At 40.0% G+C, this 24,276-nt stretch overlaps 1 protein-coding gene across 1 annotated transcript in view; it reads left to right on the forward strand.

Annotated features, from left to right (window-relative positions):
• Positions 1 to 24,276, forward strand: part of CEP112 (centrosomal protein 112) — a 158,830-nt gene that overhangs the window by 100,172 nt on the left and 34,382 nt on the right. The window contains exons 22-23 of the mRNA XM_077787393.1: positions 14,161 to 14,223; positions 17,891 to 18,040. Coding sequence (XP_077643519.1) covers positions 14,161 to 14,223; positions 17,891 to 18,040 — 213 coding nt within the window. The remainder of the gene's footprint in view (positions 1 to 14,160; positions 14,224 to 17,890; positions 18,041 to 24,276) is intronic.

Here is a 24,276-nt window from a genome sequence, read left to right on the forward strand (position 1 = left end):
CATAGGGCAATATCTCTAATAGTCTTGAATTGTCATTTCTGTCAGAAATACTGGTTTTCTTTAATTTGTTGGATTTTTTTCTATTTTTCAAAAAATTTGCTAATTTTAAGCTATATTAACTGCTATTGTATTTTTTTCTTTAACCTACTTCCCTATTTTTACCCTAATCTGAAGAGCACATGTTGAGTAAAAGATAGGCGGGGAAAAGAAAAAAGTATCTCTGTTGAAAAGTCTTTCACAGACATGTGAAAATACCTGGCATTACCTTCAAATCTCCATTCCCCATTCTGTTTCATTTCTGTCTTGCAATTGTAGAACTGTGGAAATTGGCCACAAAATCCGAAATTCGAAGTAGCTTAGAGGGCAAACTCCATTTAAAGCTCAAAAGTAGCAGCTTCAGCTAATTTAGTTCAAATCTTGGTCCTAGTCCACAGAACCTTGATGAAGATGATTTTATCCATCGGGGGGAAAAAGCACCTTAATTGCAGCATGAGCTGTGAAATTTGGTTTTGAAAATATTTTCTACCAGATCTTGTTACCTGGAAATTTAGGGCAATATGAGAGAAAAATTTGTTCTCTAAATTAACTTTTTTTGGTGCCAATTCTGTGAAGATTGCTTAAAAATCCAGTGGGAAGCTGAATTTTGCAGTTTAGGCGTGGGACATGTGACTGGCCAGATTTTCTGAAGGTCACTCCATTCTCAAGTGAGGGATCTCATTCCTCTGTGATCTGCTCTGGGAATAATGTTAATTTCTGTGTGGATTGCTTTGTGTCATTGTGGACTGTTGTTAACGTGAACATGAGGAAATAGAAAAGAAATGATTCATACTTCAATGACAAAGAAACCAGAACTGTAAATGGGTGAAGAAGATCCAGGATTCCTCTGGCATTGCCCTCCTGCTGCTCTGGGGACGAGAAGGAGAAGAGAGAGGAGCAGAGACAGAGGAAGGAAGAGTTTTCATTACAGGCACACTAAATATTTCAATATTTGTTGGTGTTTGTAGACATCTTTTTGATACTTAGGGACACATGATTTACTGAGGTCTTTAATTTTCTGTTGCTTAAAAATCCCATCTTTAAGGCTGGGACATTGTTTATTGTAATGTCAGTTCCTGAGCACTTCGGGGTTCTCAGGACTGGTGTTTGGTGGAGATTCCTGGGACATTGTTAGGATTGTGCACCTTTTTTCCTGCTTTGCTGCTGTAAGATGCAGGGGTTGTTCAGCATTTTCTGTACTTACCTGGTGGAGCTGAGAGAAGTTTTAGGATCATTTTTCTGCAAAGCGTTTCACGCTATTAGGAGGGAATTGTTCCCTATGGGGGTGGTGAGGCACAGAGCAGCTGTGGCTGCCCCTGGATCCCTGGCAGTGCCCAAGGTCAGGCTGGACAGGGCTTGGAGCAACCTGGGATGGTGGAAGTGTCCCTGCTGTGGCAGGGGTGGCACTGGATGGGCTTTAAGGTCCCTTCCAGCCCAAGGCTTGCCGTGATTGTTGGGTTTTTGGGAAACACAGCCCTGGTGCTCTGGCTCCTGCTTTGGGCAGGGCCAGGTGTGCTCCAGGTCGATGGGCAGCCAGGGCCAGGGGAGAGCACAAAGCTCGGAGCAGTTCCAGCTTTGCCAGGAATGGCTGAAGGCAGGAGACAAAGTCTGAGTGTGTGCAGATGTGGGGCTTGGCCGTTTGCAGCCTTCTGTGGGATTTTCTTGGCAGAGGAAATGAGCATTCAGCAAGCACGGCCCGAGCAGAGCGCTGGACAGGCTAACAATGCTCAAAGGAAGCAACCTTGGAACACTGAAAATATCTCATAAAAAAGCTCCCTTTGAGCAGCACACATGAGTAAACTGGAGTGGGACAAGATGATGATGGGTTTTTTTTTCTTCTCTAAATAATTTTCAACATTTAGCTTTTTATTGACTTCTTTTCTATATTTAAATAGATATTTTGACTCATTCTGTTAAAGGTTTATGCAGGTTCCAGGAACATCTAATTCTCTGTCAGTGCTGCTTTTCTTGTGGAGAAGTAATTTACATTTTTGTGTGTTGACTGTACTGAGCACACATGAAATTTGATATTAGGACAAATCTTTAGTCAAAAAAAACCCCAAAAACTGAGTTAAACACTTTATATTTGGGGCTGCTTCTGATGAAAGGAAGCTGTGAAGTGGTTCCCTCTGGAGTGATGGACACCAAAGTGGCATAAAACCTGGCCAGAGCCATGCAGATCCTGCTTGTAGAACTTTAATGATGTTGATGTTAGATGTACTCTGAGATTTCTGTGATTTTAAATCAAATCTGATGTTTACAGTTTTTACCTGGTACAATCACTCCACCTCTATCTGGTGTGAATTCCACATAAAACTCAGATACTCGAGGACCTTAAAATTAAAGTCACTCTGTAAGTGTCCACTTCCTTAATTAGGAATAATTCTTCTATATAACAGTTTTATTGCAATATAATGTTTTTGTAATGGGGCCCTTTTCAAAACTCTTCAGACAGTGTCCTGTAGATGGATACTTATTTTCTGAGCAATTTATTGCATATAATTTGCAAATAAGGTACTGATAATGTGCCCCAGGGAACATTTCAGTCCCTCCTTCAGCATCAGGCTGTGTGATGCTGGATTAATTCCTCACCCAGCACAGCCCTAGAGCAGCCCAGTTGGATGTAGCTCCCTGGGCATATTTTCATGCTGCATAGGCAGGAATATCTGTGATTCACAGTATCTGTTCTGGCACTGTTGCAGATGATGTCACACTGTTCAGCACTGGCAAAGAGATAGAAGATGAAGGGAAGGAATATGACATCTTCTGAGATGAAAGATGCTCCAAGAGATACTTGATTAAAAGTACTGAGTTTCCCCTAAACAGTTACTTCTGCTCCTAAAGTAAAAGCATCTTGTGCCTTCCATGTGTTCCCATTTCTGTGTCCTGTCTCTCCAGCTCTGCTTCTTCTCTGCCAACTCCACATTTCATTAGCACCAAAAATGGTTCCATCTTTGTCCCTAAGACCTTCTGAGAACTGGCTGCATGGAACCTTTGATCTGGCACCTTTCACTTCATTAACTTGGAGACTGAAGCCACAGTTGCAGATAACTTTGTTTGTGGGAGCACTCAGAGGAGCTGTTTTCACACTCACTGCAGTGATTCCCTGGTTATTTACATGGGGGCAAACAGGTCAGCCATAAAAAGTGGATGTGTATTCCTCCCAAGTGTAATGATCTCATTAAATTGTGTCTAATTGTAATGCAGACCTGTTTGTGTCCTCGCTGAATGCAGGCAGGATCCCCACCACGTGTAGATGTACCATTTTCTTAAACTTGTTTTGAGTCTATTGCATCAATTATTTAGCTTAGGCCCCAGCTATGAATAATTTAAAGAGCCCTCCAATTCTTACCAAGAAGAGTTGGATGTTTCCCAAGTCTCTTAATTTTTTTCATTAAAATCCAAGAACTATTGTCTCTGATATTATCTCTGTGTTCCAGAGCAGTAATATTTTTATTGTTTTTGTTTTGTGGAGCCTGTGTACATTAAATTACATTTGGTTCTTGAATGTTTCTGACACAGAGATAGTGATTCAACAACCAATATTAATAAAAATGAGTGCAGTATATTTGGCTTTGTTGAAGAAAATCTAGCAAAACCAGAAATGTGGTGGCAAAAGATCAAGTAAAAGCAAAACATGATGCCAAAATATCAAATAAAAGCAAAACATAACGCCCAAAGATCAAGAAGAAATGTATTTCACGAAGAGGAAATATTTTTAATGTATATTAGCACAAAGAATGCAGATTATTTAATCTGTCTTGATAGCACCTTTCAACAAATCAATTTAAAACCTGTTTCCTCTGTAGTGTGTCCCTTTTTGCACTGCTCCTTTTTATTCCTCCAAAGAAAAAGCGGGATGATGGTGGACCAGGAACATGGTCACAGGAATTGCATCATCCCTCAGGGGAGCCATTTGGAAGAGTCTTCAATCAACAGAGCCAAACATGAAGAAAAAGATGGTAGAATCATCTCAGGGATATTTCACTCAAATAGCACTAAACAGAATTTATGGCACTCTCCCTACTGGAGATGTTTCAAAGCAAGAGCTGCAGTTATTCACACAGTTACTGTACACAGAGTCCTATCTCCCTTAAAAAAATAAAAACTCCAAAAAACCAATCCAGAAAACAAGAAGTCAGATCTCTGCTGATCAGCTGTATTTTTGAGTATGGTTCCAGAGTTAGGAGTTCCAGAAGAAATTGGTTTAACTGTCACTGTGGGGAAAAAAAATGTGCACCCATGAGCAACAGGCTCACTTTTTAATATCTTCATTAATGTCTGCAGGGAGATCAAGCACCATTATTTGCATTCACAAATAGCACCACAGGGTTAAAACTGAAAATGATTGAAGCAGTGCTGTTAAGAAATGAGAACCAGACAAGAGCTAAATGATAAATTATGACAAAATATGGAATTAAAAAGATGGCTTTCAGCAGGGCAAGAACTGATATGATTAAAATTAAAGCTCAATCATGTGGCCCATCTTTCAGCACACTTTACTCATGTCCTGTCATATCAATGATAGCTGGGCAGTTGGGGAAGCTTGCCTGCGTTTTTTAGGGTTTAGTGGGTTTTTAACCAACTGGAATTCATCTAAGTGTCTGTTGAAGAAGCATTCACAGGTGGGGTTTTTTTGTTGTCTCTGTCTCCTCTTCCTTTTTCAAGTGTGTGCCCAAACACTCCTCCCTGCACTGCAGCACCTGGGCACACACTGCCTCTTCTCCCCCCCAGAACTTCCAGGTTTTATCCTTCAGAGTGTTTTCATATGATCAAGACTCACGAAGTCATGGGGATGGTGAATAAGGTGAATGCTGAGGTTTTGCCAGTGGCAGAACAACTGTTTTAATTATTTTTTCAATCATTTCCCGAGCCTTTCTTCACTCTCCAAACAACCTGTAACACACTGACTTTATCTTGTAATACACAATTGCTTATTATTGTAGCTTTGTTAAATAGTTTTTAAAGCCCAGTTGAATCATGACCTCATTCTTTCCCTTTTTCCCCAATACCTTGTGTCTTGGAAAGGCTGATTGCTTGTAGGTCCAGTTTTCTCTAATTCCCAATTTTGCTTATCCTTACATTCCTGGGTACATGATAATATTTGGAAAACATTGGCTGTTTTCCAATGTGGTTCTGGCTGGAATGTGAGATTACTGGTGGGTTTTTTTTATTTTAACAACTCGACCAATTCATTCTTAGATTTGTTGAGAATTGTTGAGTGAGGTCAGTGTTCCTGGGCAGGTGTGACAGGAAGGATTCCCTGCTCCTGGATCCCAGTTCCTGCAGCCATCCCTGCTGGTTCCACTGGGGCTCCCCCGTGGTTTTGGTTGTGCAAAAAACCGTAACTGGCATTTATTCCTTGGAATTAGCAGTAGAAAATCCTCCTGTATCCACGAGCTCCACGTTCTTACTTTGCTTGAAAGTTTCTGGGATGATGCATCCTTTTGCACAAAGACTTTCTCAAGTCCCCCAAAACCCCAAAGTCAGCATCAGCCACTGCAAAAGGTGCCCCATGGAACGTGTCCATCACATCCCTGTTTAGGTCAGCACAATAAAAAACCAGATTTCCAAATAACTTTGTTTGGAAAATATGCTCAGTGATCAGGACCAAACTAATGTAAAACATAGTAATTGTGTATTTAAATACTGGCATGATTTGAAGACATTGTTTACACTCATTTGCTTTTTCTTCATATCATTATAATAGAGAAAAGCTGCAGGTGGCTTTTTTCTTCTTTTTTTTAGAGAAGGAGTGTTTGGGAAATAGGGAAGGGGTAAAACAATGTTATTAGTCCTTCAGAGTCATTAATATGAAGAAAGAAAAGTGCTCCAAAATGACTTGCTTACAGCTGCAGAACATGTCATGGAGTAAAACCCACCTTCATTAAATGGGTGAGAAAGAATTCTAATTGTTTTGAAGTTCTTATGATCAGTCTGTATGTGCTTCATTGTAACGTGATACTAAAGTGCCTCAATTATGATTTGTATATTTTGGTGCCAGAAGGGTTTTTTTCTTATGCTAAATTATTAAGTTCTGTCAGCTGCTGGGCTGTCATATAGAGATACAGTAAATCACATTATATTTTGTCATGGATTACACAGAGCAATAAATTTGGGAACAGAGATCAAAGTAGTTTCACAATCACATCTGAGTGTAGGAGGGGTGTTTAACTTGTAGAAAATCTGATTTAGGTGAAACTGTTGCAGTTCTTGTGTGAATTTGAAATGAATTTGAATGTTTGCTTGAAAATGAATAAGGTACAAATCCCCAAAAGAGTTCTCCTGTATTTAGTTCAGAGGAGTTAATTCTGACCTACAGCTGCAGGACAGAGAACAGATAAATAATTAAACATTGGGAGTGTTAAGAGTCTTGCAATGCCTTATTTATGTTTTTAATTGCTTTGATGATGGAGCAATATATTCCATTTTCTTTTTAATTGGGCCTTTGCTGGACTTGGGAAGTTTCTCCTCGGCTCGGTAACGCGCTCTGGCTGTGGGAAGTTGTCACTCTTTTGGGGAAGCTTTGTTGTATTTAAAATACAAAAAGTAATCCAACATAATCTTGCTAAGGAGCACTGATGGCTTCAGATCACAGATTTGTTGGGAGATATTATTGTATTTTCAGTGTCTGTCTTTCCAGCTGTAGTAGCTTAACTTTTGCTGGGCTCTTGTCCAATGATGTAACTTCAAAATACTGAGTTAACTTCATGATACTGAGTTAATTTAGTGATACCAAGTTAATTCAGGGATACAGAGTTTGTCCTTTGTTCCCACTTTTTCTTCTATTTAATAGCAAAGATTCTGTCTTAAAATTATACATACATAGAATATTTTTTCTACTTATTGTTCTCTTAGTAAATTGTCCTCTTAGTAAATGCGTGTTCTTGCCACAAAACTCAACTTAAAACAGCAACACAAAATCTAAAAACTTCATTCTTAACCCTTTATAATTCTTTCAGGAGCCTTAAAGTGTCTCCTTGGCAAAAATCAAGGTATGTCAATTTATCTGATAAATAATGATTTATCAGTGCCTGAGTCTCAGAAATCTCCAATTTCTGAAAGAATCACGTTTTGTTAAACTCATGTTAAATAATATTTAACCAAGTCAAGTAGCGGATCAGTATCACATCTTGGGACTGTTGCCTTCTATGTGTGGAGGAAGCTTTAGCTTTGACTTGCATCTTCAAAGGTGTTTCACAGCCTGTCCCCTCGAGGTTTTGCTGTGTGTCAGCTCTGTGGGTACCAGAAATGTCTGGTGATTCTTAGTGATTCTGGAAACTTCCTTACATCATAGTGGGGAGAGCCCGAGCTCCTGAGAGGAGTGAAGTGCTTGCATTTCTCAGGGATAAAGGCAGCTTGTCAAAGCTCAAATAATTCCTTGTAGCTGCACATTTTCTTTGTTGAAGCTCTGAAAAAGAACATGCCAGCACTTTTGATATAACGTCTTAAATTCAGTTTAAATAACCATCTTTGTTTGGTTGGACAGAAGAGAAGAAAAGCAGGAAATATTAAAATGGTAATCCAGGAACATGATTTAGAGACTCTAAAGTGGAGAGTGTTGCAATCTCCCCATCTTCACTAGGTTTGCCCCATCTTGAGTGTGGAGCTGTGGGAAGGATTGTGCCATAATATAAAACCTGACCCCAAAGTTGGTGAAATAGGAAGATAATGAGAAATCTCGAGCCCAGCTGCCTGGTGTGATGGATGGCAGATGAGAAGCAGTGACATCTGTGATGATCATTTGAATCTCTTCATCTCTGTCACCACAAAACACCACACTGATTTCACCAATAGTCATCTCACAGATGATTGATGAGAGTAAATCAAACAAAAATCAGCTGTCTTTGCTGTGCTGTCCATATCCCAGCCCTGAGCTTATCACACCCAGCAATCTTTTGGCAAAATGTCCCAGAACAGCTTCAGATTAAACCACGATTCTCTGCCAGCCCTTTGAGTGCCTGATAAACTCAGAATTGTCTTCTGTAAAGGGTAGTTAAAGCATTAAACAATTGCATGTGGCAAAGCCAGGCTGTTAATCTGGTTTTAAATCCTTGTCTTGTATGCAAGGCTGGTATTTTAGGCCAGTTTGAAATAATGTGCCTGGCTGACAGCAATATTGACTGGAAATTGGCATTAGTGGTGCTGGGGAATATTTGGATGCTGAGTAAATCCATTTGATGAAGGTAATAATTGTGTCCTGGTGCAAGGCTGGTGTAACCTGGGCATTGGCCACCCTGCAGCTGGAGTCCCACAAAAGACTTTCTGGGTGAGTTAAAAATGCCTGTATTTAATTCCTCTGCAGAATTTCAGAATTATTGGAAATACTCTGTTGGTTTAAATGAGAAGTCTGGAATTTGGAATTTTCCTAAGGCACAGTTTGCAGAAGCAGTTTCTCAGTGGGCCCCCATTGAGCACAGAACTGCAATGTGCTGCAGAAAGGCAATTCTCTGTGCAGGTACTGTCAAAGTCATTTTTATGCATTCTTGGGTTTTTTCCCAATGAAAAGCACTTCACGCATGAATGAGAGAGTTTTTTTCTCCTAAAGATGTAAGTTTAATAAAAAAAAAAATAAAAGGAAAAGATTTGTAGACCTCCAAAAGTGAAATGTAAAATAGAATATTAATAGGATTTTGGGATTTCTATCATTCATTTTCAAAACCCTTGAAGTCATTTGGTACTTGACTAATTATTCTGTTAACATCATTTTGGGTATTCAACTATTTTTAATGGTCTTTTGGGTGGTTCAGATTACATATTTGAACTGTGTGTGCTATTTTCACTGCTGAACAGAGATCCAGCTTTCATTTTTTTTCTGATTGGTGGGGAGAGCAGGAGAAAGAGCAGAAGTTTGGTGTAGGAAGTCACCCACTGTCAGTGTTAGGGGCACATAAGGAAAATGCATGTTTCAGGCTTTGAGTCCAAATGGAATTTTTATGTACAATCAGATGAACTTTAAAGGTGATCTGCTGATCTCTGAAGTTTAAACAGATATTGTACAGAGAGTTTTAACATACTTAATAACAAAGATTACCACCATTAGCCATTCTGAAGGTCATTTTCTTCTGACATCTATCAAATTACACAATCTTGAATTTTGGTACAAAGCATAATGCTGTCAAACTTAAAATAGAAATATTCCAGAATGTGGAGTGGTGTGTTGTTTTTTGAGGTAAATGGGCCCCATTTACATTAGTTCTTTGATGTTAAATTCCTTGCTGCACATCAGAGAACAGTTGCTTCTTCCCTGGAGCAAGTTTTCTTTCTTCTTCTTTCCCCACCCTTTGATTTTTTTTCTTCCTTTTTATTTTTTCTTTCTTTTTTTTTTTTTTAACTTTGCTTACACTTTTATCTAACTAATTATGGAGGATCAGCTTATGGATGGCCACTTTTAGCTAGTTGCAGGCATTTTGAAAAATGATTCTTTCATAGCTACTACCCTAAACAGAAAAGTTCTTTAATCTGCTGCTTCTTTATTGGTGAATATGGTGTGTATATATATATATATATATATATTAAAAAAACTCTAGTTATGAGAGCTCTTTCCAAAGTTTGAAGATAGAGAAACATGGAATTATTCAGATTGGAAAAGATCAAAAGATCTCTGGGGTCATTGACTCCAACCATAAACCCAACACTGCCAAGCCCATCACTAAATCCTGATTTTTGGGGTTAGAAGGGGCCTTAAAGCCCATCCAGTGCCACCCCTGCCATGGGCAGGGACACTTCCACTGTCCCAGGCTGCTCCCAGCCCCAGTGTCCAGCCTGGCCTTGGGCACTGCCAGGGATCCAGGGGCTGCTCTGGGCACCTGTGCCAGGGCCTGCCCAGCCTGCCAGGGAAGGATTTTACCCCAGTATCTTACACAATGCACAGATCTGTAACGTTTCAAGGCTTCTGAACAGCTTCATTTTTGATAAATATCCAAGACATCCCAAATGCCTCCATGGGTGTTGCTGGAGGGTGGAATTGTCCACGTGGCTGCCAACCCCAGAGTGCAGCTGGAGCAGAGGGACCTGGGGGTGTTCAGGACGTGGAGCTGGGACTGAAAGTTCCTTTTGCTGCCCCTCAAACCTTCAAATAGCTTAGAAATACTTGGTAAGGAGGGCAGGACACGGTGTGCTCTTGTGATGTGGTCCTGTCATAGATCCTGTGCTCTTTTACTGATGCTGTTCTGTTCCATGAAAGGAGAAAGTGAAAGTGGGGCAGTGTTAGAAAAGCATCCATTAATTCAGACATCACATCTGGAGTGCTAATAACTGTTTTAATTTTTACGTGAAATGTTTTGTTGAAGTCGATGCAGTTTTGCTCAGCAACCACAATATGATGCTTTAAGGCTTGTTAAAGAATTACAGTTGGTTTTTAAAACCAATTAACTGCAAAAAGGACATAATCTTTTTAATGCAAAAATCCTCTGTAATATAAAATAACTGCATGTGAAATCATCATAATCAGATAATTTTAGCTAAAATATGTATTAACTGTGTGAAACTAAACAGGAGTTTGTTTTTGAATCAGTGGAATTCCTCTGCTGCTTATCCAATTTAAACCTTTTTCATTATAAAAATGGATATTCCAATTGATATTTCTGACAAGCTTCTGCCAAGTGGGAATTTCAGCAGCCACTTCTCGCACACGGAAAACTGGTTTCATACCATTAACTCTATTTGTAGTGCTGCCCATTGCTATAAAAAGAGCTTGACTTTAATGAACACTGGCTGACCCTCCAAATGTTCACCTTCCACTTGGATTCTTATTCATTATGTTTCTGAAATAGCAGCTAACCTGAAAGGGAGGGAATGCCCTTAAAATAATTCAGAAACAGCTCATGCTTCCTCCAGCACGTGCACCCAGCAGCCAGTTGGAAAAGAAGGAATCCAGGAAACTGCCAGGCCAGTGTGAACCTTCTCATTTATCAAGATAAATGTGATATAAATCCCCCCTGATATTCCCTGTACACACCTCTGTGTGTATTTACTCATTCCTTAAAACAAAAAAGAGTAAAAAGTTGTAGCCGTGCCCCAGGGAAGGTGGTTTATGTCTCCCTTGGTTGCAAAGCAACAGTCTGTATAAAAAGGTACTAAATTAGTTTTAGTTGCAGGTTTTAAGAAAGGAAAAGCTTCATATTTCTGCAGTTAAAAGATGGCAGTGGAAGAGAGGGTGCCCAGGCAGCCCCACGAGTTGGATCTTTCCAGTGCTGTAAATTGTGGTCCCTGCCTTCATCAGAGCTGCTGGTGTGGTTTGTGATGATGCAAGAGCTGCTGGGTGTTACAGACCTCAGGGAAAAGCTGAAGTCAGCAGAAGCCACAGAATTATGGAATGGTTTGGGTTGGAAGGGACCTTAAACATCATCTCATTCCACCTCTTGCTGTGGGCAGGGACACTTCCACTGTCCCAGGCTGCTCCAAGTTCTTCCAGCCTGGCCTTGGGCACTGCCAGGGATCCAGGGGCAGCCACAGCTGCTCTGGGCACCTGTGCCAGGGCCTGCCCACCCTGCCAGGGAACAATTCCTGCCCAGTATCCCATCACCCCCCTCACAGGGACCAATTCCTTCCCAATATCCCATCTAGCCCTGCCCTCCATCAGTGGGAAGCCATTCCCCCTTTTCCTGTTGCTGCATGCCCCTGTGAAAAGTCCCTCTCCAGCCTTCCTGTAAGTCCCTGTTACTGCAGGGACTGTCCATCGTTTTTAGTGCCACAGGGCCAATATAACACTTTTAGACAACCAGAGCCCATGGAGCTGTGCTTCTGCTATTTCCAGGGGAAGCTTTGGGAGCTCGGTACCTCTGCAATTCAGATGCTGCAGATGTTTTGGACTGGAAAAAAAAATGTAAGAATTTATGGTTTGTTGGTGACTGGGAGACAAAAATTATAAATATTTTGCTAACTGGAAGTTGTTAAAGCCATTATAAAATAAAATGTTGCAATTCCTCTTAAGTAACCTGGTAGGATATCCATTCTTTGCCTTTAGTTAGGAATAAAACAATGAAATTCGGAGTATCTTTCTTTTGGATCACCTCTGTCCTGTCTCTCAGAGGTCAGCCTGATTCTACTCAGTGTGAACAAACAAATTCTAATTTGTTTATGGAACTCATGAGTGGTTATTCATTAGTTATTGGGATTTCTTCTGTGGGTTCAGGAGGTTATAAAGCAGCTTCTCTGAAAGATGAGGACTTTTACCCCAGGCAAGTTGAGCGAGAGCAGCTGTAACGTGATCTGTGCAGCGCCTTGCTGACGAGTCCCTCTCCCTTTCTGGGACTAACAGTAATTTAGGCTATTGCTGTAATTTATTTTTTTACTTCTTTTCTCTAAAGATAAACTGGCAGTTTCAGTCACTTTATGACATGCAGTGGTGGTAAAACTTCATCTGAAACTAGGCTGCAGTACAATGGAACGAGTGTTAACGTGGGTCAGCCCAAGCACAAGGAGAAACAGAGCATGGACAGAGCTCCCTGGGATAACTGGTGCTGTGTCACCACTCCTTTTATTTATGCACCCCCACCATGGGCCCTTACAGTGTTTGTGGTCCCCTTTGAGTGATAAATGGAGAAAAAGTGAAATTTAATTTGTCTGGTGCTCCAGAATTCTTTTTGATGCTGATTCAAGCCAATGCGTATTGCCATTATTTCTGTTTATAACAAAACCAAGTCATAATGTTATCTCAAAAATTATGCACAAATTTGATAATTGGTTTTGATAACTTTTTTAGTAGATTCCTTAGTACCAACAAACAGATGGAGACATCCATATGTTTCATAATTTTGGAATTTGAAGGGATTGAGGATCTGAAATTGCAATTTCATGTAAAGTTTAGGATTACTTTGAACTGGCTGTAATATTCTTACGCTGAGCTGCACCTTACAGAGCTGCCCGGATTGCCAAGGATGATTCCAGCCCTACCATGACGATCCGCAGCTCTAAGCTCCTCGATTTATAGCCCAGGAAAATCAATAAGACTCTTTGCCTGCCTGAAATCCCTGGAGTTTGCAGAAATGGAGCCTGAGCTGGATGCACACAGGGTTCAGAGGCTTTGGGGGCCCCTGTGGGTTTTTTTGGTCCCCCCAAAGAGGGGCTGGAGGGAGCCGGCGCTTGGCGCTGGATGCGGTGCCGTAAAACTAGGGACGACAGATCAAAGGTTTGAGCAGGAGGTCAGATAGATTTTGAAAACTTAATCAGCTTAAATTTGCTTCAGAACTCAGCTGCGTGATATTCTGTCCCCCCTAAGAAAATATTTGTCTTAGACACCTGTCCTCAAGCTTGAGAGCCAAGGAGACGAGAGCGCCGAGCAGTTCACCTGAGGACAGCGTGGTGGGGCTAGGCTGGGCTGGTTTCTGCAGGAAAAGTACAAATCAGGTTTCTCTCCCAAAATGAAATTGCATTTTTTCTTTTTTTTTATTAACATCACTATTATCAAATTATTTCTGAAATAAAATTATTTGAGGGGAAAAAAAAACCTTAAGAGCTGTTTTTCCTGGGGTTATAGAAATATTTGCTGGTTTGATTCTGATATGACCAAGCAGCCTTGTTTTCAGTTTGGTTTTGAGTTGTGAAAAAAAAAACCAGCTGGAGCAAGGAAAGAGCTGTATGTCCATGCTGGTTCAGCTGCATCTTGGGTGGATTTCAGTGTCATTCCCACCTTTCCCTAGGGAGGGGTGAGCAATGGGACAAAGGACAGTTGCAGACACAGAACTGACAGGTGAAGCTGCGTCCCCCGTGTCACATTGCCTGAGACTTTCTCCTCATTCTCCCCTCTCTGTTCAGAATAAATTCATCCTGATAAATTCATTTCTCCTGCCCCACAAACACACACACACAGACACACACACACTCTCTCATTCTCTCCTTTTTTTTTTTTTCTTTTTTTTTAATCCGCAGTACTCTTTATGTTTTTCTAATAATTGGCAGCAGAGGTACAATTTCTCCCCTCTTTCAAGTGATGAATAGTTGGCCCGAGATCAAAGGCCAGCCCTGGCGGTTTTTTGGCTGCCACAGAAGGGCGTTGGGGCTGGCGCGGGGCCGGCGCTCGGTGCTAGGCATGTGGAGGAGGTGCCAGGCCCAGGCCCGGTGGCAAAGTGTCTGTGCACGTCCTGTGGCTGGGCTAACGAGGCTCTTTTCTCTGTGTTCCAGGCCAACAGGAGGCTGAAGCAGGCAGAGGAGGAGTTCAGCCAGAAACTGGCCAAGTCCACGCAGGTAGGTGGCCAGCAGACAGGGAGCCCAGGTGAACCTGTTCCACTTGGGAACTTGATGGAAAGTTGAGTTACTGCTGGTCTTGACAACCAAGAGAAGTCATATCCCGTTGCTAAATCAAACATCCAGTGTCTTCTTGCAGATTTTAGCTATAAAACTACAGAGCGCTAAGCTGGAAAATAGAGGTGGGTGTTTTGAGTTCTGAATTTCATCTTTTTCATCTCCGTTGTCATCTCCCAGAGGACCGAGTCCTCCTTCAGGCAGTGAGAAGGAAGGTGAGGTGCTCTATCAGCCAGCACATCTCACAAAATCAGGAGCCATTGCACAGCCAGGACTTGCATTTCATGTTAAAGGTGGTGGCACCCAAGGTTTTTTCACCTTTATCATTGATCCCCACCAGTTCTGCATTTCTGCCCAAAACAGTACCTTGAGGAATGTCAGTGTCCTGGAGGCAGACTGGTTTTGACTTGAGTTTTTGGTCTTCAGAGAACTCAAAAGATGAAAATAAGTGTTGAATTTACAAACATGCTTAAAAATAGGCTGGATAATTTTTACATACTTCAGTTTTCACTTTGACTGACAGGTAGTACTGAAGTGTGAAAAATGATGGAGATGCAGCCAGGAGTTAAGCTTTTAATAAGAAGAAAATTGCCACAAGGATTTATGTGGAGGTGTCATTCTCCTCATTGCTCCCAGCCACAGCAGAATGTCTGCCTTGCACTGCAAAGTGAATTTGCAGCCAATAGTCCAATAATAGTCTTTTAAAATCAATAAAAAACACTACAAAGAAGGGCTTAGCAGCCTCTAGACAGAAATGATCAGTGAGACAATAACAAGAAACTGCAAACTTTACTGTTTTACCAGCACTTCAAAATATTTAAAACCCTTGATTTCAGCTTTTCAGCTCCTTTGAGTCTTATTCTCTGTAACATTTGTCAAGAATTGTGACTCAGTTTTGGTGACATTTATTGTCACTTTTTCACACTTCTTTATCAGAATCATTGGTAAATATGCCTTATGTTCTATTTCGAAAATCTAACCTGTATTTTTACACATTTATTTGCATACAGTGAGATTGTAAAGTCTCTGTCCCTGGAGATACTTAAAACCTGACTGGGCTGATCCTGAACACCCAGCTCTGGGTGATACTTTTTTTAACTGGTCCATTCCACCCTCACCAATTCCATGATTCTGTGGTAAATAGAGATAATGTTCTCTTTCCTAAATACCTTTCCAGTAATTTTAAATTAGTAATTTAGTAATTTTTGAGAGCCTTATTTATAAAAAAAAAGAAAGATACAACAAAAAAACCCTCTTTTTTTAATCTTTCCATCTAAACCTGAAAAGCAGGAAATGGTTAAAGCTCAAATGTCAGACCTGAAGGAAATGCCCCTTCCATTGCTACCTCTATTTTACCTTTTGTCATTGTCACCCACATTTGAGTAGAATCAAGGCAGCCTCTCCATGCCAAACACAATCCAATGTCAATACAAAAATGGTTCTTGGTCCATTTTTTAAAGACAGTTAGAATAATTGAAGCATTTCTGAATTTTTAAGCAAGGGATGAGGGAAATTGCTTTAATTGTTGCAGCAGAAACACGTAGGTAGGGCAAGGTAAGAACTTTTTAACCTAAATTTTATAATAAATTTTGTCAGACTGACAACATTTATTATGTCATATAATATTTATTGGTCTGCAGAACAGTCTTAAGATTTGGGGACATGTTTTAAATTAAGGTGGCTTTGCTGGAGCTGGGGCATTTTACTGGTGAGAGCTGGACCCGGTTCCTCAGCACTTTCTGGGCAGACACAAGACATCCATCATCTGTCAGGGCTGTTTGGCTCAATAAAACAGTTCCACCCTGATGTCTGAATTTCTTTATTTGTATGGGTTTAAATCAAATCCCCCAAGTTACTTGGACATGCTTGGCTTTGGGGCTTTTTTGTAGCTCACTGTTAATAATTGGTCGATTGCAACTTTTCTTGTGGTCGCCTTGCTGACAGCATCCGTCCAATCTTTCTCTCTGTGGCCTCTTGGAACATTCACTTTTAACACCCACACAGAGAAGATATTTCAAGAAATGTCCTCTGAAGTTTATACAAAGTAAATAGAAATTTTTGCTCTGAAAAGTACTGAACAAAGCAGATCTTTCTTCATCAATTCCTGCTGAAATGTCCTTGCTTGGATTTCAGAACTCCTGTGCTAGACCAGGGTCTCAACCCAGTAAAAGCTTTAAATCTCAGGTTTGTGTTATACTGAGGAGTTTGCTGCTTTGTTTTATTTTTAAAATGACAAAATGGAACATACTCTAAATGCTGTAGTTTTGCATGGCTTCAAGTTGTTACCTTAATAATTTATATAATCCATTGCTTTCTTCTGCTTTCTCCTGTGCATTACACACCTGATAAAACCACATTTCTGCAAATTGTGTGTCTTCTAAACAACTACCTGAACTGCAAATCTGGAGACACTGCTTAATCCTGGCTAAAGAGTTGCACCCTATCCACATAATCTCTAAATTTTGGCATATTGGTCTCAAAAACCCTTCTTTTTGATGGGTATTATCTTTTGAAATATGCATTTCTTTTTTGAAAAGCAATACAGAAATACAAAGGTAGGTTTTACACATAATCTGGGTTACTTCCTGGGCTTTTCAGGTAGGTAAAGAGAAATAAATTTACTACACAGTTTTAATTAGGCTTTTTCCCCTTTCTCAGTGATTTTAATACCTTCATTTGTAGTACAGTTCTTCTTACACTAGTCCTGGCCTATTATTAGGGGTTTTTAACTCGATTTTTTTTCCCTAAATAACCATGTAATTAATATAGATAAATGTTTTTCTGCCAGTGAGGAGGCCTGGCAAAGTCTAAGCACTCTGGTAGTCTCTCCCTCAACTGCCTGTGTGCTAAAGTGCTTTTAGAATTATTCTATAATATGCTGCTACAGCAGCTTAACCTTAAGCTTGAATATATACATTAAAGTCAGTGACTCTCCCACATGTTTAAGTGCTTTGCTGGGTGATGACATGTCAGTATAAAATTCTGTAAATATGCCTAAAAGATCAGGGTTAGTTATGACTTTCCCCAGTGATGAAAAAGGTAAAACAAATACAATTCAACAGATGACAAGTGAATCACCTAAAAGGTCTGGATGAAGGTCCTGGATGTGGAGTCAGGTCCTCACTGTATTGCTCAGCAAAATCTGCTGCTTTCAGCAGCTCAGAAATGTCACTGTCAGGTTTAAATTTCATTCCAGTGTGTGAATGTGGGCGTTTTTCTTCTCAGCAGTATCAAGGTGCAAAGTATCCCCCTGGAAAAGGAGCAGCACCATCCCAATGTAAACTCACACTCCAGCTTCCAGAGCGCTGCGAGACAGGGAACAGGCTCCAGTTTGAAGATCACAGATGTGCTTTGTTCTCATGAGTAAATATTTTGGAATGTCACCGTGGAAAACACTTCCAAATATTTTGTGTGCAGCGATTCTTGTCATTGACAGCCTTGCTCTATTCCTTTCCTCTGCGTGGACTTTCGTGCCCTGCCAGTGTGCAGCGTGCGAATCTCAAACATCCAGCTCGCACAGCAGAGCTTGCCATTGCCGTGTTTCTATTAAAAAAATGCAAAATACATGTCTTTTACTGAGGGGACCTTCAACATGCTGCTTTCTTTTCAGGAGATAGCTGAACTGAAGGCAACCATTTCCTTCCTGACAGAGGAGAACAGCCGGCAGCAGCTTGTGGTGGAGCAGCGGCTCCAGGAAGCTGCAGAGAAGATGGAAGATGAGAAGCAGCAGCTGAAGACAGATAATGACAGAGCAATCAAGGTAATCTGGGGATTTCAGTGGCTGATGCTGCTGCCTGGGTGAGGGTAATTAAAAGTTCTGAATGCAGGGACGGTTCCTGTTCACACAGATCACCCAGACGTCCCCAGACCTTGCCTTTGATGGAGCTGATGAGTCAGGCTCCTTTCCTCTAGCTGAGCTGCAGAAAACACCTGGATTTGGCAAATCTCATCCATCCATGTCCATCAAATACCTGAATCTTTCCTGTTCTTTTGCTTTTTGTACCGGCCCTGATGTTTTTGTGTATTTTCAGCACCTTTATGCTGTGCTTTGAGGGCTTAGAGAGGAAAGGTGGAAAATAGGAGAGTGAGGCAGCAGTGTGGCCTGGGCTGCAGCCTGGTTTTCACAAACCTTCCCAACTTTTATGTGTAAGGCTGCATTGAAGGACAGTTTGTCCATAGTTTCCACTGAAAAATACAAGCAAAGTCTGTGCTGAATGTTAAAAGATAAAGTTTGTTATCTGTAGTTTTATACATATTTTATCGTATTTTTTCAGATATATTTTGCATCAGAATTCCATTCTTTGGCCTTTCTCATTGTTTTAAGGGACTGAATAGCCACATTGTGTTCTTGCTGCTTTGACACCTTCACTCAAAGTGGCTGCACAGAATCCCACCTGTACAAGTGAGCAGAATTGGCTTTTAAATATTTTTTCTTCTCAGAGTAGTAAAGAGCAATGGGAAAATTTTGAAACTATCATCTGCTCTGTTTGACAACAAAAATGGCTCATGAGAAGTTGTATAGAAGAATGAAATTATTTTTCTTTTCCTTTGTAAAGACATTCAATCATACCAAAGAATTACATTATTAAATGGAAAAACTAATGGAAAAATCAACTCCTACAGTTTACATAATTTTTTTCGTGCCTGAAAGATATCGTGGAAGTTTTTAAATGCTGGAAATCCATTGGATTATGGTGCAGTTAATGCTGTCCTCTATACTGGAATGACTTGCATTAGGTTGTCATTACTGTCTCATCATCTGCAGAGTGGCTATTGCTTTTCTTTCATCAGTTTTTAATAGTCATTATTTTTTCTTAAGGAAAATGTCTGCCTTTATTTGTGTGCTTGTTGAGGAAAAGAATTCTCCTTCTGATCATTCTGTGAAAGGTGTAACTGTAAAAATGCTGGCTTTAATCTGTTATGCAGGTAGAACCACCACAGGTAGGTTATTTTATCACCAGGCTCTGCAGAGGGAACACAGGTAAATCACATTATTTTCAGGTGCAGGTGAAGTTTTACCACTTAGGAACGTGGACTGTTTGCAGTTCACTTTTCCAGCGGCCACCAAGATCTGCAGAAACCCCGTGACAGTGGAATCATCTTCCACAGCATCAGAAATACTCTGTAATTCAAGTTGTCATGTGCCTTCTTGAGTTACATGTTGGAAAAGGATGGTTTCGACTCTTAAGCAGAATTTTTCCTCTAGTGCAAACTCTACTCTTGAATTTCTGGATTCTCTTAAGTTACACGCAGTGGAATAATTCAGCTGTTGGCAACTCCAGTTTTTGAACAGTAATGATTATAGGTGGGATGAAACCCTTCTGCATGTAAATCTGTTATAAACTTCATTTTGATGTTATTACTTCACAATGTAATGAAATCCATAAAAACCACAGGGAAATTCTGCACAGGATTTCTGAGCAGTGTCCCAGGGACTTTTTAGCACTGGTGCTGGAAGTATGTTTTAAAAGATTTTGTCAACTTGGAGAAGAAATTGGAGGAGCTGTTTTGCTTGGAGTTCTTGAATTTTGTTTAGTATCATTAATACTGTATTAAAAAAAAAATAATCTTCCTTTGAAACCACTGATTTAATGGAAATTTATTGAAATCCAGATACCCAAGCAGAAAATTCCTAGGCAGCTAAAATGCTGTGTATACTTCTGGAAACAGAAAAAGGTGGTTTTAATATTTGATCACTTTGTATTTTTAAGAACCACACATACTTCTAGGCAAGCATATGCAGAAATACTTTGCTTTTTATTAGCCTGGGGCAAAAAATAAAAAAGGGTTTTGGTGAAAATGGAATCCTGGATGTCCTGGAGATGGGGAACAACATCTAACCTGGGGTAAGCTGAAGACCTTGAGGGATGATTAAAGAAACATCCTACAAACAAAGCAATTCTTAATATAATGCAAGCCTTTGAGGAGACTCAGTATACTAAAAGCTATTGAAAATACTATCATTAAAAAACAGCCTTTGCTAAATATAACATTGATTTAAACTAACATTGAGGAACAGATTGCAATTTCCTCTATTGGTATTGGGTGGCTTCCTGTAAGACCTTCCAATTATTATTTCCTTTCAAAGAGAGAAATACATTTTTACAGAAACCAACTGGCTCTCAGAGAAGTTTTGGATTTAGGCAGTAAAGTGATATCCAGATGTGGATGCCATAATACATGATTTTGATGTTAATTCAAATTCCTGACTCTCTTTGCTAGTAAAAGAATCCTGATTTGTTATTATTGCACAACTGCATCCATCTCCTTCAACTCAATATTTTTTAAGGTAGTATCTTAAATATTAGTCAAGAAGAATAAATGAAACTTTCAAGAACATTCTGCTTCTTTTGACAACCTAAAAGCCCAATTTGAACAAGGCTTTTTGCCTTCAGTTTGGGTCAGTTTGAGACAAATGCTTGAAGGCCTTGGCACTCTGTGTTAGGTCTGGCCTAGGGGGCAAGCCAGACTTGTCATCACTCATAAAATCAGGACAAAGCTTTGGTTGTCACGTTCCTCTGTTGTGGCTCCCAGGTGACACCTCTGGGTGCCACAGAGCATTTATATTTATATTAAATTTTTAAAATTATGTTTCTTCAATCCTCGTAGTGATCTACCCACAGCAGCCTGGAGCTTGATAATTCCAACAGTCAGAGCATTTACCAAACTTCTCTGCTGCTTTTGGTTACTGGACTGGGCAGAAGAAGAAGTTGGTGGCATCATAAAGATGCCTTGGGGTTATTTATGAAATCCCAGCCTTGGTTGTTTAGGCTTAGTTGTTCAGTTTTTTATGAAATCCTTTTGGATCCTGGGATTGAAAGTACAAAACATTTCCTGGGATTGGAACTGCAAAACATGTTCAGAGCATTTTAATGCTGAAGTTGATGGCCAAGTGGGGACTCCACATCAAAAAGTAGATTCTGGAAAGAAATGGATGATGGAGAGCATACAGTGACAAACCCACAACAGAAAAGGGGAAAATGCTGCTTTTTTTGCCAGACGAACCACAATTGTTGTTTGATTCCTGTCACAGATTCTAGGAGTCTGTTAAATCCCTGAATTAACACCAAAATTTCATTAGCAAAGCATGGTTGGAAGATGACATATTTCAACACTTTGTATGCCAGCCAGCTTATGATCAGATTAATTCTGTTAATAAATAAGACTTAAAAGATTTCTAGGAAAGAATGGCCTATAATAATGTTCCCCTTTATGTGAAAAATTTTGAAACAGTTGTTTTTCTTTGTTATTTTAAAAATGTTGAGGGCAGGGGGAGAAGTGTTTTATAGACATAGCAGAACAAAGGGGAAAATTTTGGGGTTTAAATTGTCTGGGCCTTTGTGGGCATTGAATATTCTTGACATCCTATATTTGTTAAGTCCTGCTGAATCTTGGAGCCAAAGGATCTTTTCCTCTGCAAAGTACTGAGAGTTTTATCAACACAGTGAATTTCCTCCATGCAACTGTAGAAATTATCAGATTTCTCTATCAAAAACCTGTGTTTTCAAAAATTTGATGCACAAGCTAATTTTACTTGTAGCTCTATTTCATCATCAGCCATGTTTATTAGCAAATTCCACTGGTAACTACAAATAATATTTATTCTTTATTAAAAGGAAAAGCACATTAGGTCTCTGGGAACATTAACTGAGTGACTGCAGCCCTGCAGAGGTATTCAGTTTTTTGTCCTCAAAACACCTTTTGGAACCCCAGCATTGCACTCTGCCAGAGCCAGGGCTGGAGTTGGTAATAAATAAATAATTCTAGTTTATTGGTATAAAAGTCCCAAGCAAGGGTAAATCTAAGTGGTTTAAATGCCGTTAATTAGTGCTTATTAAGGGATGAGAAGCATCTGAGAGCACCCAAGCTAAGCTGCCCTGATGTGGAGAAGAAGCATTTTTAGTCCTGTTTTAAAAGGGAGACAGGAGGGCAAAGCCTTGGCTTCACCCAAGGGTTGTGGCAAAGGTGGAAATGAAGGCTGTGATCTCGTGTAAGTGACAGCACAGGGGACATTGATTAGGGGAGAAAAGCTCTGAAAGCTTAGGGTAAACTCTACATGAAAATCTAAAACTCAGGGTAAAGGCATATATTGTGTCAAGGGCTTTTTGGATAGGGAGTCTTGACTTGCTTTATTCCCCAGGGTACACTGAGGTGGCAGAATTAACTGCTACAACCCCAGCTACTAGCTCAGGATAAATTTTGTCAACAGCCCCACATTATGGATAAGATTTTTAAGATATTTTGGTGCGTTTTCTGTTTTAACTTGGATGAAGGGGCTTTTTTGCTTTTTCGGTTGTTTGGTTTTTTGGGGCTTTTGTTGTTGTAGTTTTGTTTTGTTGTTGAGTTTTTGGGGATTTTTTTGGGGGGGGGGTTGGGGTTTTTATTTTTTGTTTCTTTTTTTTTTTTTTTTAGCCATCAGTGCCTGTAGAAAGGTCAACATTTCAGTGTTGGCAGTGGCTCATGTCTTGTAAGACATGTGGTCAGAACATGCCCCACTGTTGGTGGTTCTGTGGCCACAGCTGTGCCAGACGCTGTCAGTCACTGCGGAGCCTCGGAGATGTGCGTGTCACAAAGTTCTCCAGAGGCACTTCTAATCCTTCTAATTGCCTTTGTGCCCAAACAATACCATGATAAACCATTTGGCATGGTGAAAGAAAGGCTTGTAAGGGACCATCTTGATGTTAAATACGTGGAGTGCTTTTTCATGGATCTTTATTTCTTTGTCGCTGACTTTAGCCTGTAATAACATTCATAACTCTGCAGTGTCTTTTATTAGCAGGGAATTACAAGGTACCAGCACTGGTGCTTTAGCATTGGAAGGCAGACCTTAAAATTTACCAGGCAAATGACTTTATCTTGCTCATAACTTCCTATATTCTGTTTGATCAGCAGGGAAGTCACATCTCTCCAAAATAATAGGTAAATTAAATCTGCAGGTCTTTTATGGCTTTGCTTTCTCTGTTTCATGGGGTCCAAACTCTGAGGCACCTGTTTATCACAGTCTTTGTTGATGTAAATGGTAGTTTCACCCAAATTCTGTCTGATAGAGAAATGAGGGTTTAGTCCTGAGGTTTTCAACTCTTGCTTCAGCTCTGTCTCTTGATTCCATTACCTGGTTATCTTTAAAAGCCTGTATCGACTCATTCCTTATAAATGATAATTAAAATAGGCTGACTTTCATTTAGGCTTAGATAGTTATTGATCACAGCTGAAATTCTGATTTTAAAAACTCTTCCTTTCAAAAGCATCTCTCTTTTTCTGCTGCCACAGAAATTATTTCACTGTCTGAAGCATAGTACCTTCTCTTCAAAATTACAGGGTTTCAGATGTTTGGCCAGCCAGGCAATCCGAGTGGCTGAGCATCTGTAAGTACTTTATAATATCTTTGACATGCTTTGTGAGGCAAAGAATTGAGTCATCTTTTTTTTTTCCTGCAGCAAACTTTGCACTCTGGCATTTTTCTTGACTTTTCATGTCTCAACACATTGAAGAACTTACCATGGCCAACAGCAAAATCAGACTTACAAGTTTTATAAAAGACTAGAGCTAGTGCCTGCATTTTCCTCTGAACTGCAGTCCAGATTTATCTGACAGGTTTAAAAGTTGGTATTTTTACTTTTTCCTACATTATCATTGTTATCTTCAATGTTTTATTTTCCCTCCAGAAGGCACTTTGCTGCATGAGGTCCTTTTTATTCCTTGTTAGCCCCAGAAGGGATGCCACCTGTCTCCAAATTATGCAGTTAAAGATTCTATAAATGCAGAATAAAATATAAAGTCATATAAAGCTAAATTGTCTTGATTTTAATAATGTGAGCTACACTAATATTGCACTGGAAAAAGAGGGAAAAAAATTCAAACCAGCCATAAAATTTATTGCTTTTAATTGACAAGACAAGAGTAATAACACTGAGAGGGGTCCTGGGTAATTAAAAAGGTGCAGACAAAACACTCTTATTATTGGTAGGTGTTAAGTAATAGTGATAGAAGCCCAAA

Source organism: Lonchura striata, chromosome 19 (genome assembly GCF_046129695.1).
Source record: "Lonchura striata isolate bLonStr1 chromosome 19, bLonStr1.mat, whole genome shotgun sequence".
NCBI classification, from domain to species: domain Eukaryota; kingdom Metazoa; phylum Chordata; class Aves; order Passeriformes; family Estrildidae; genus Lonchura; species Lonchura striata.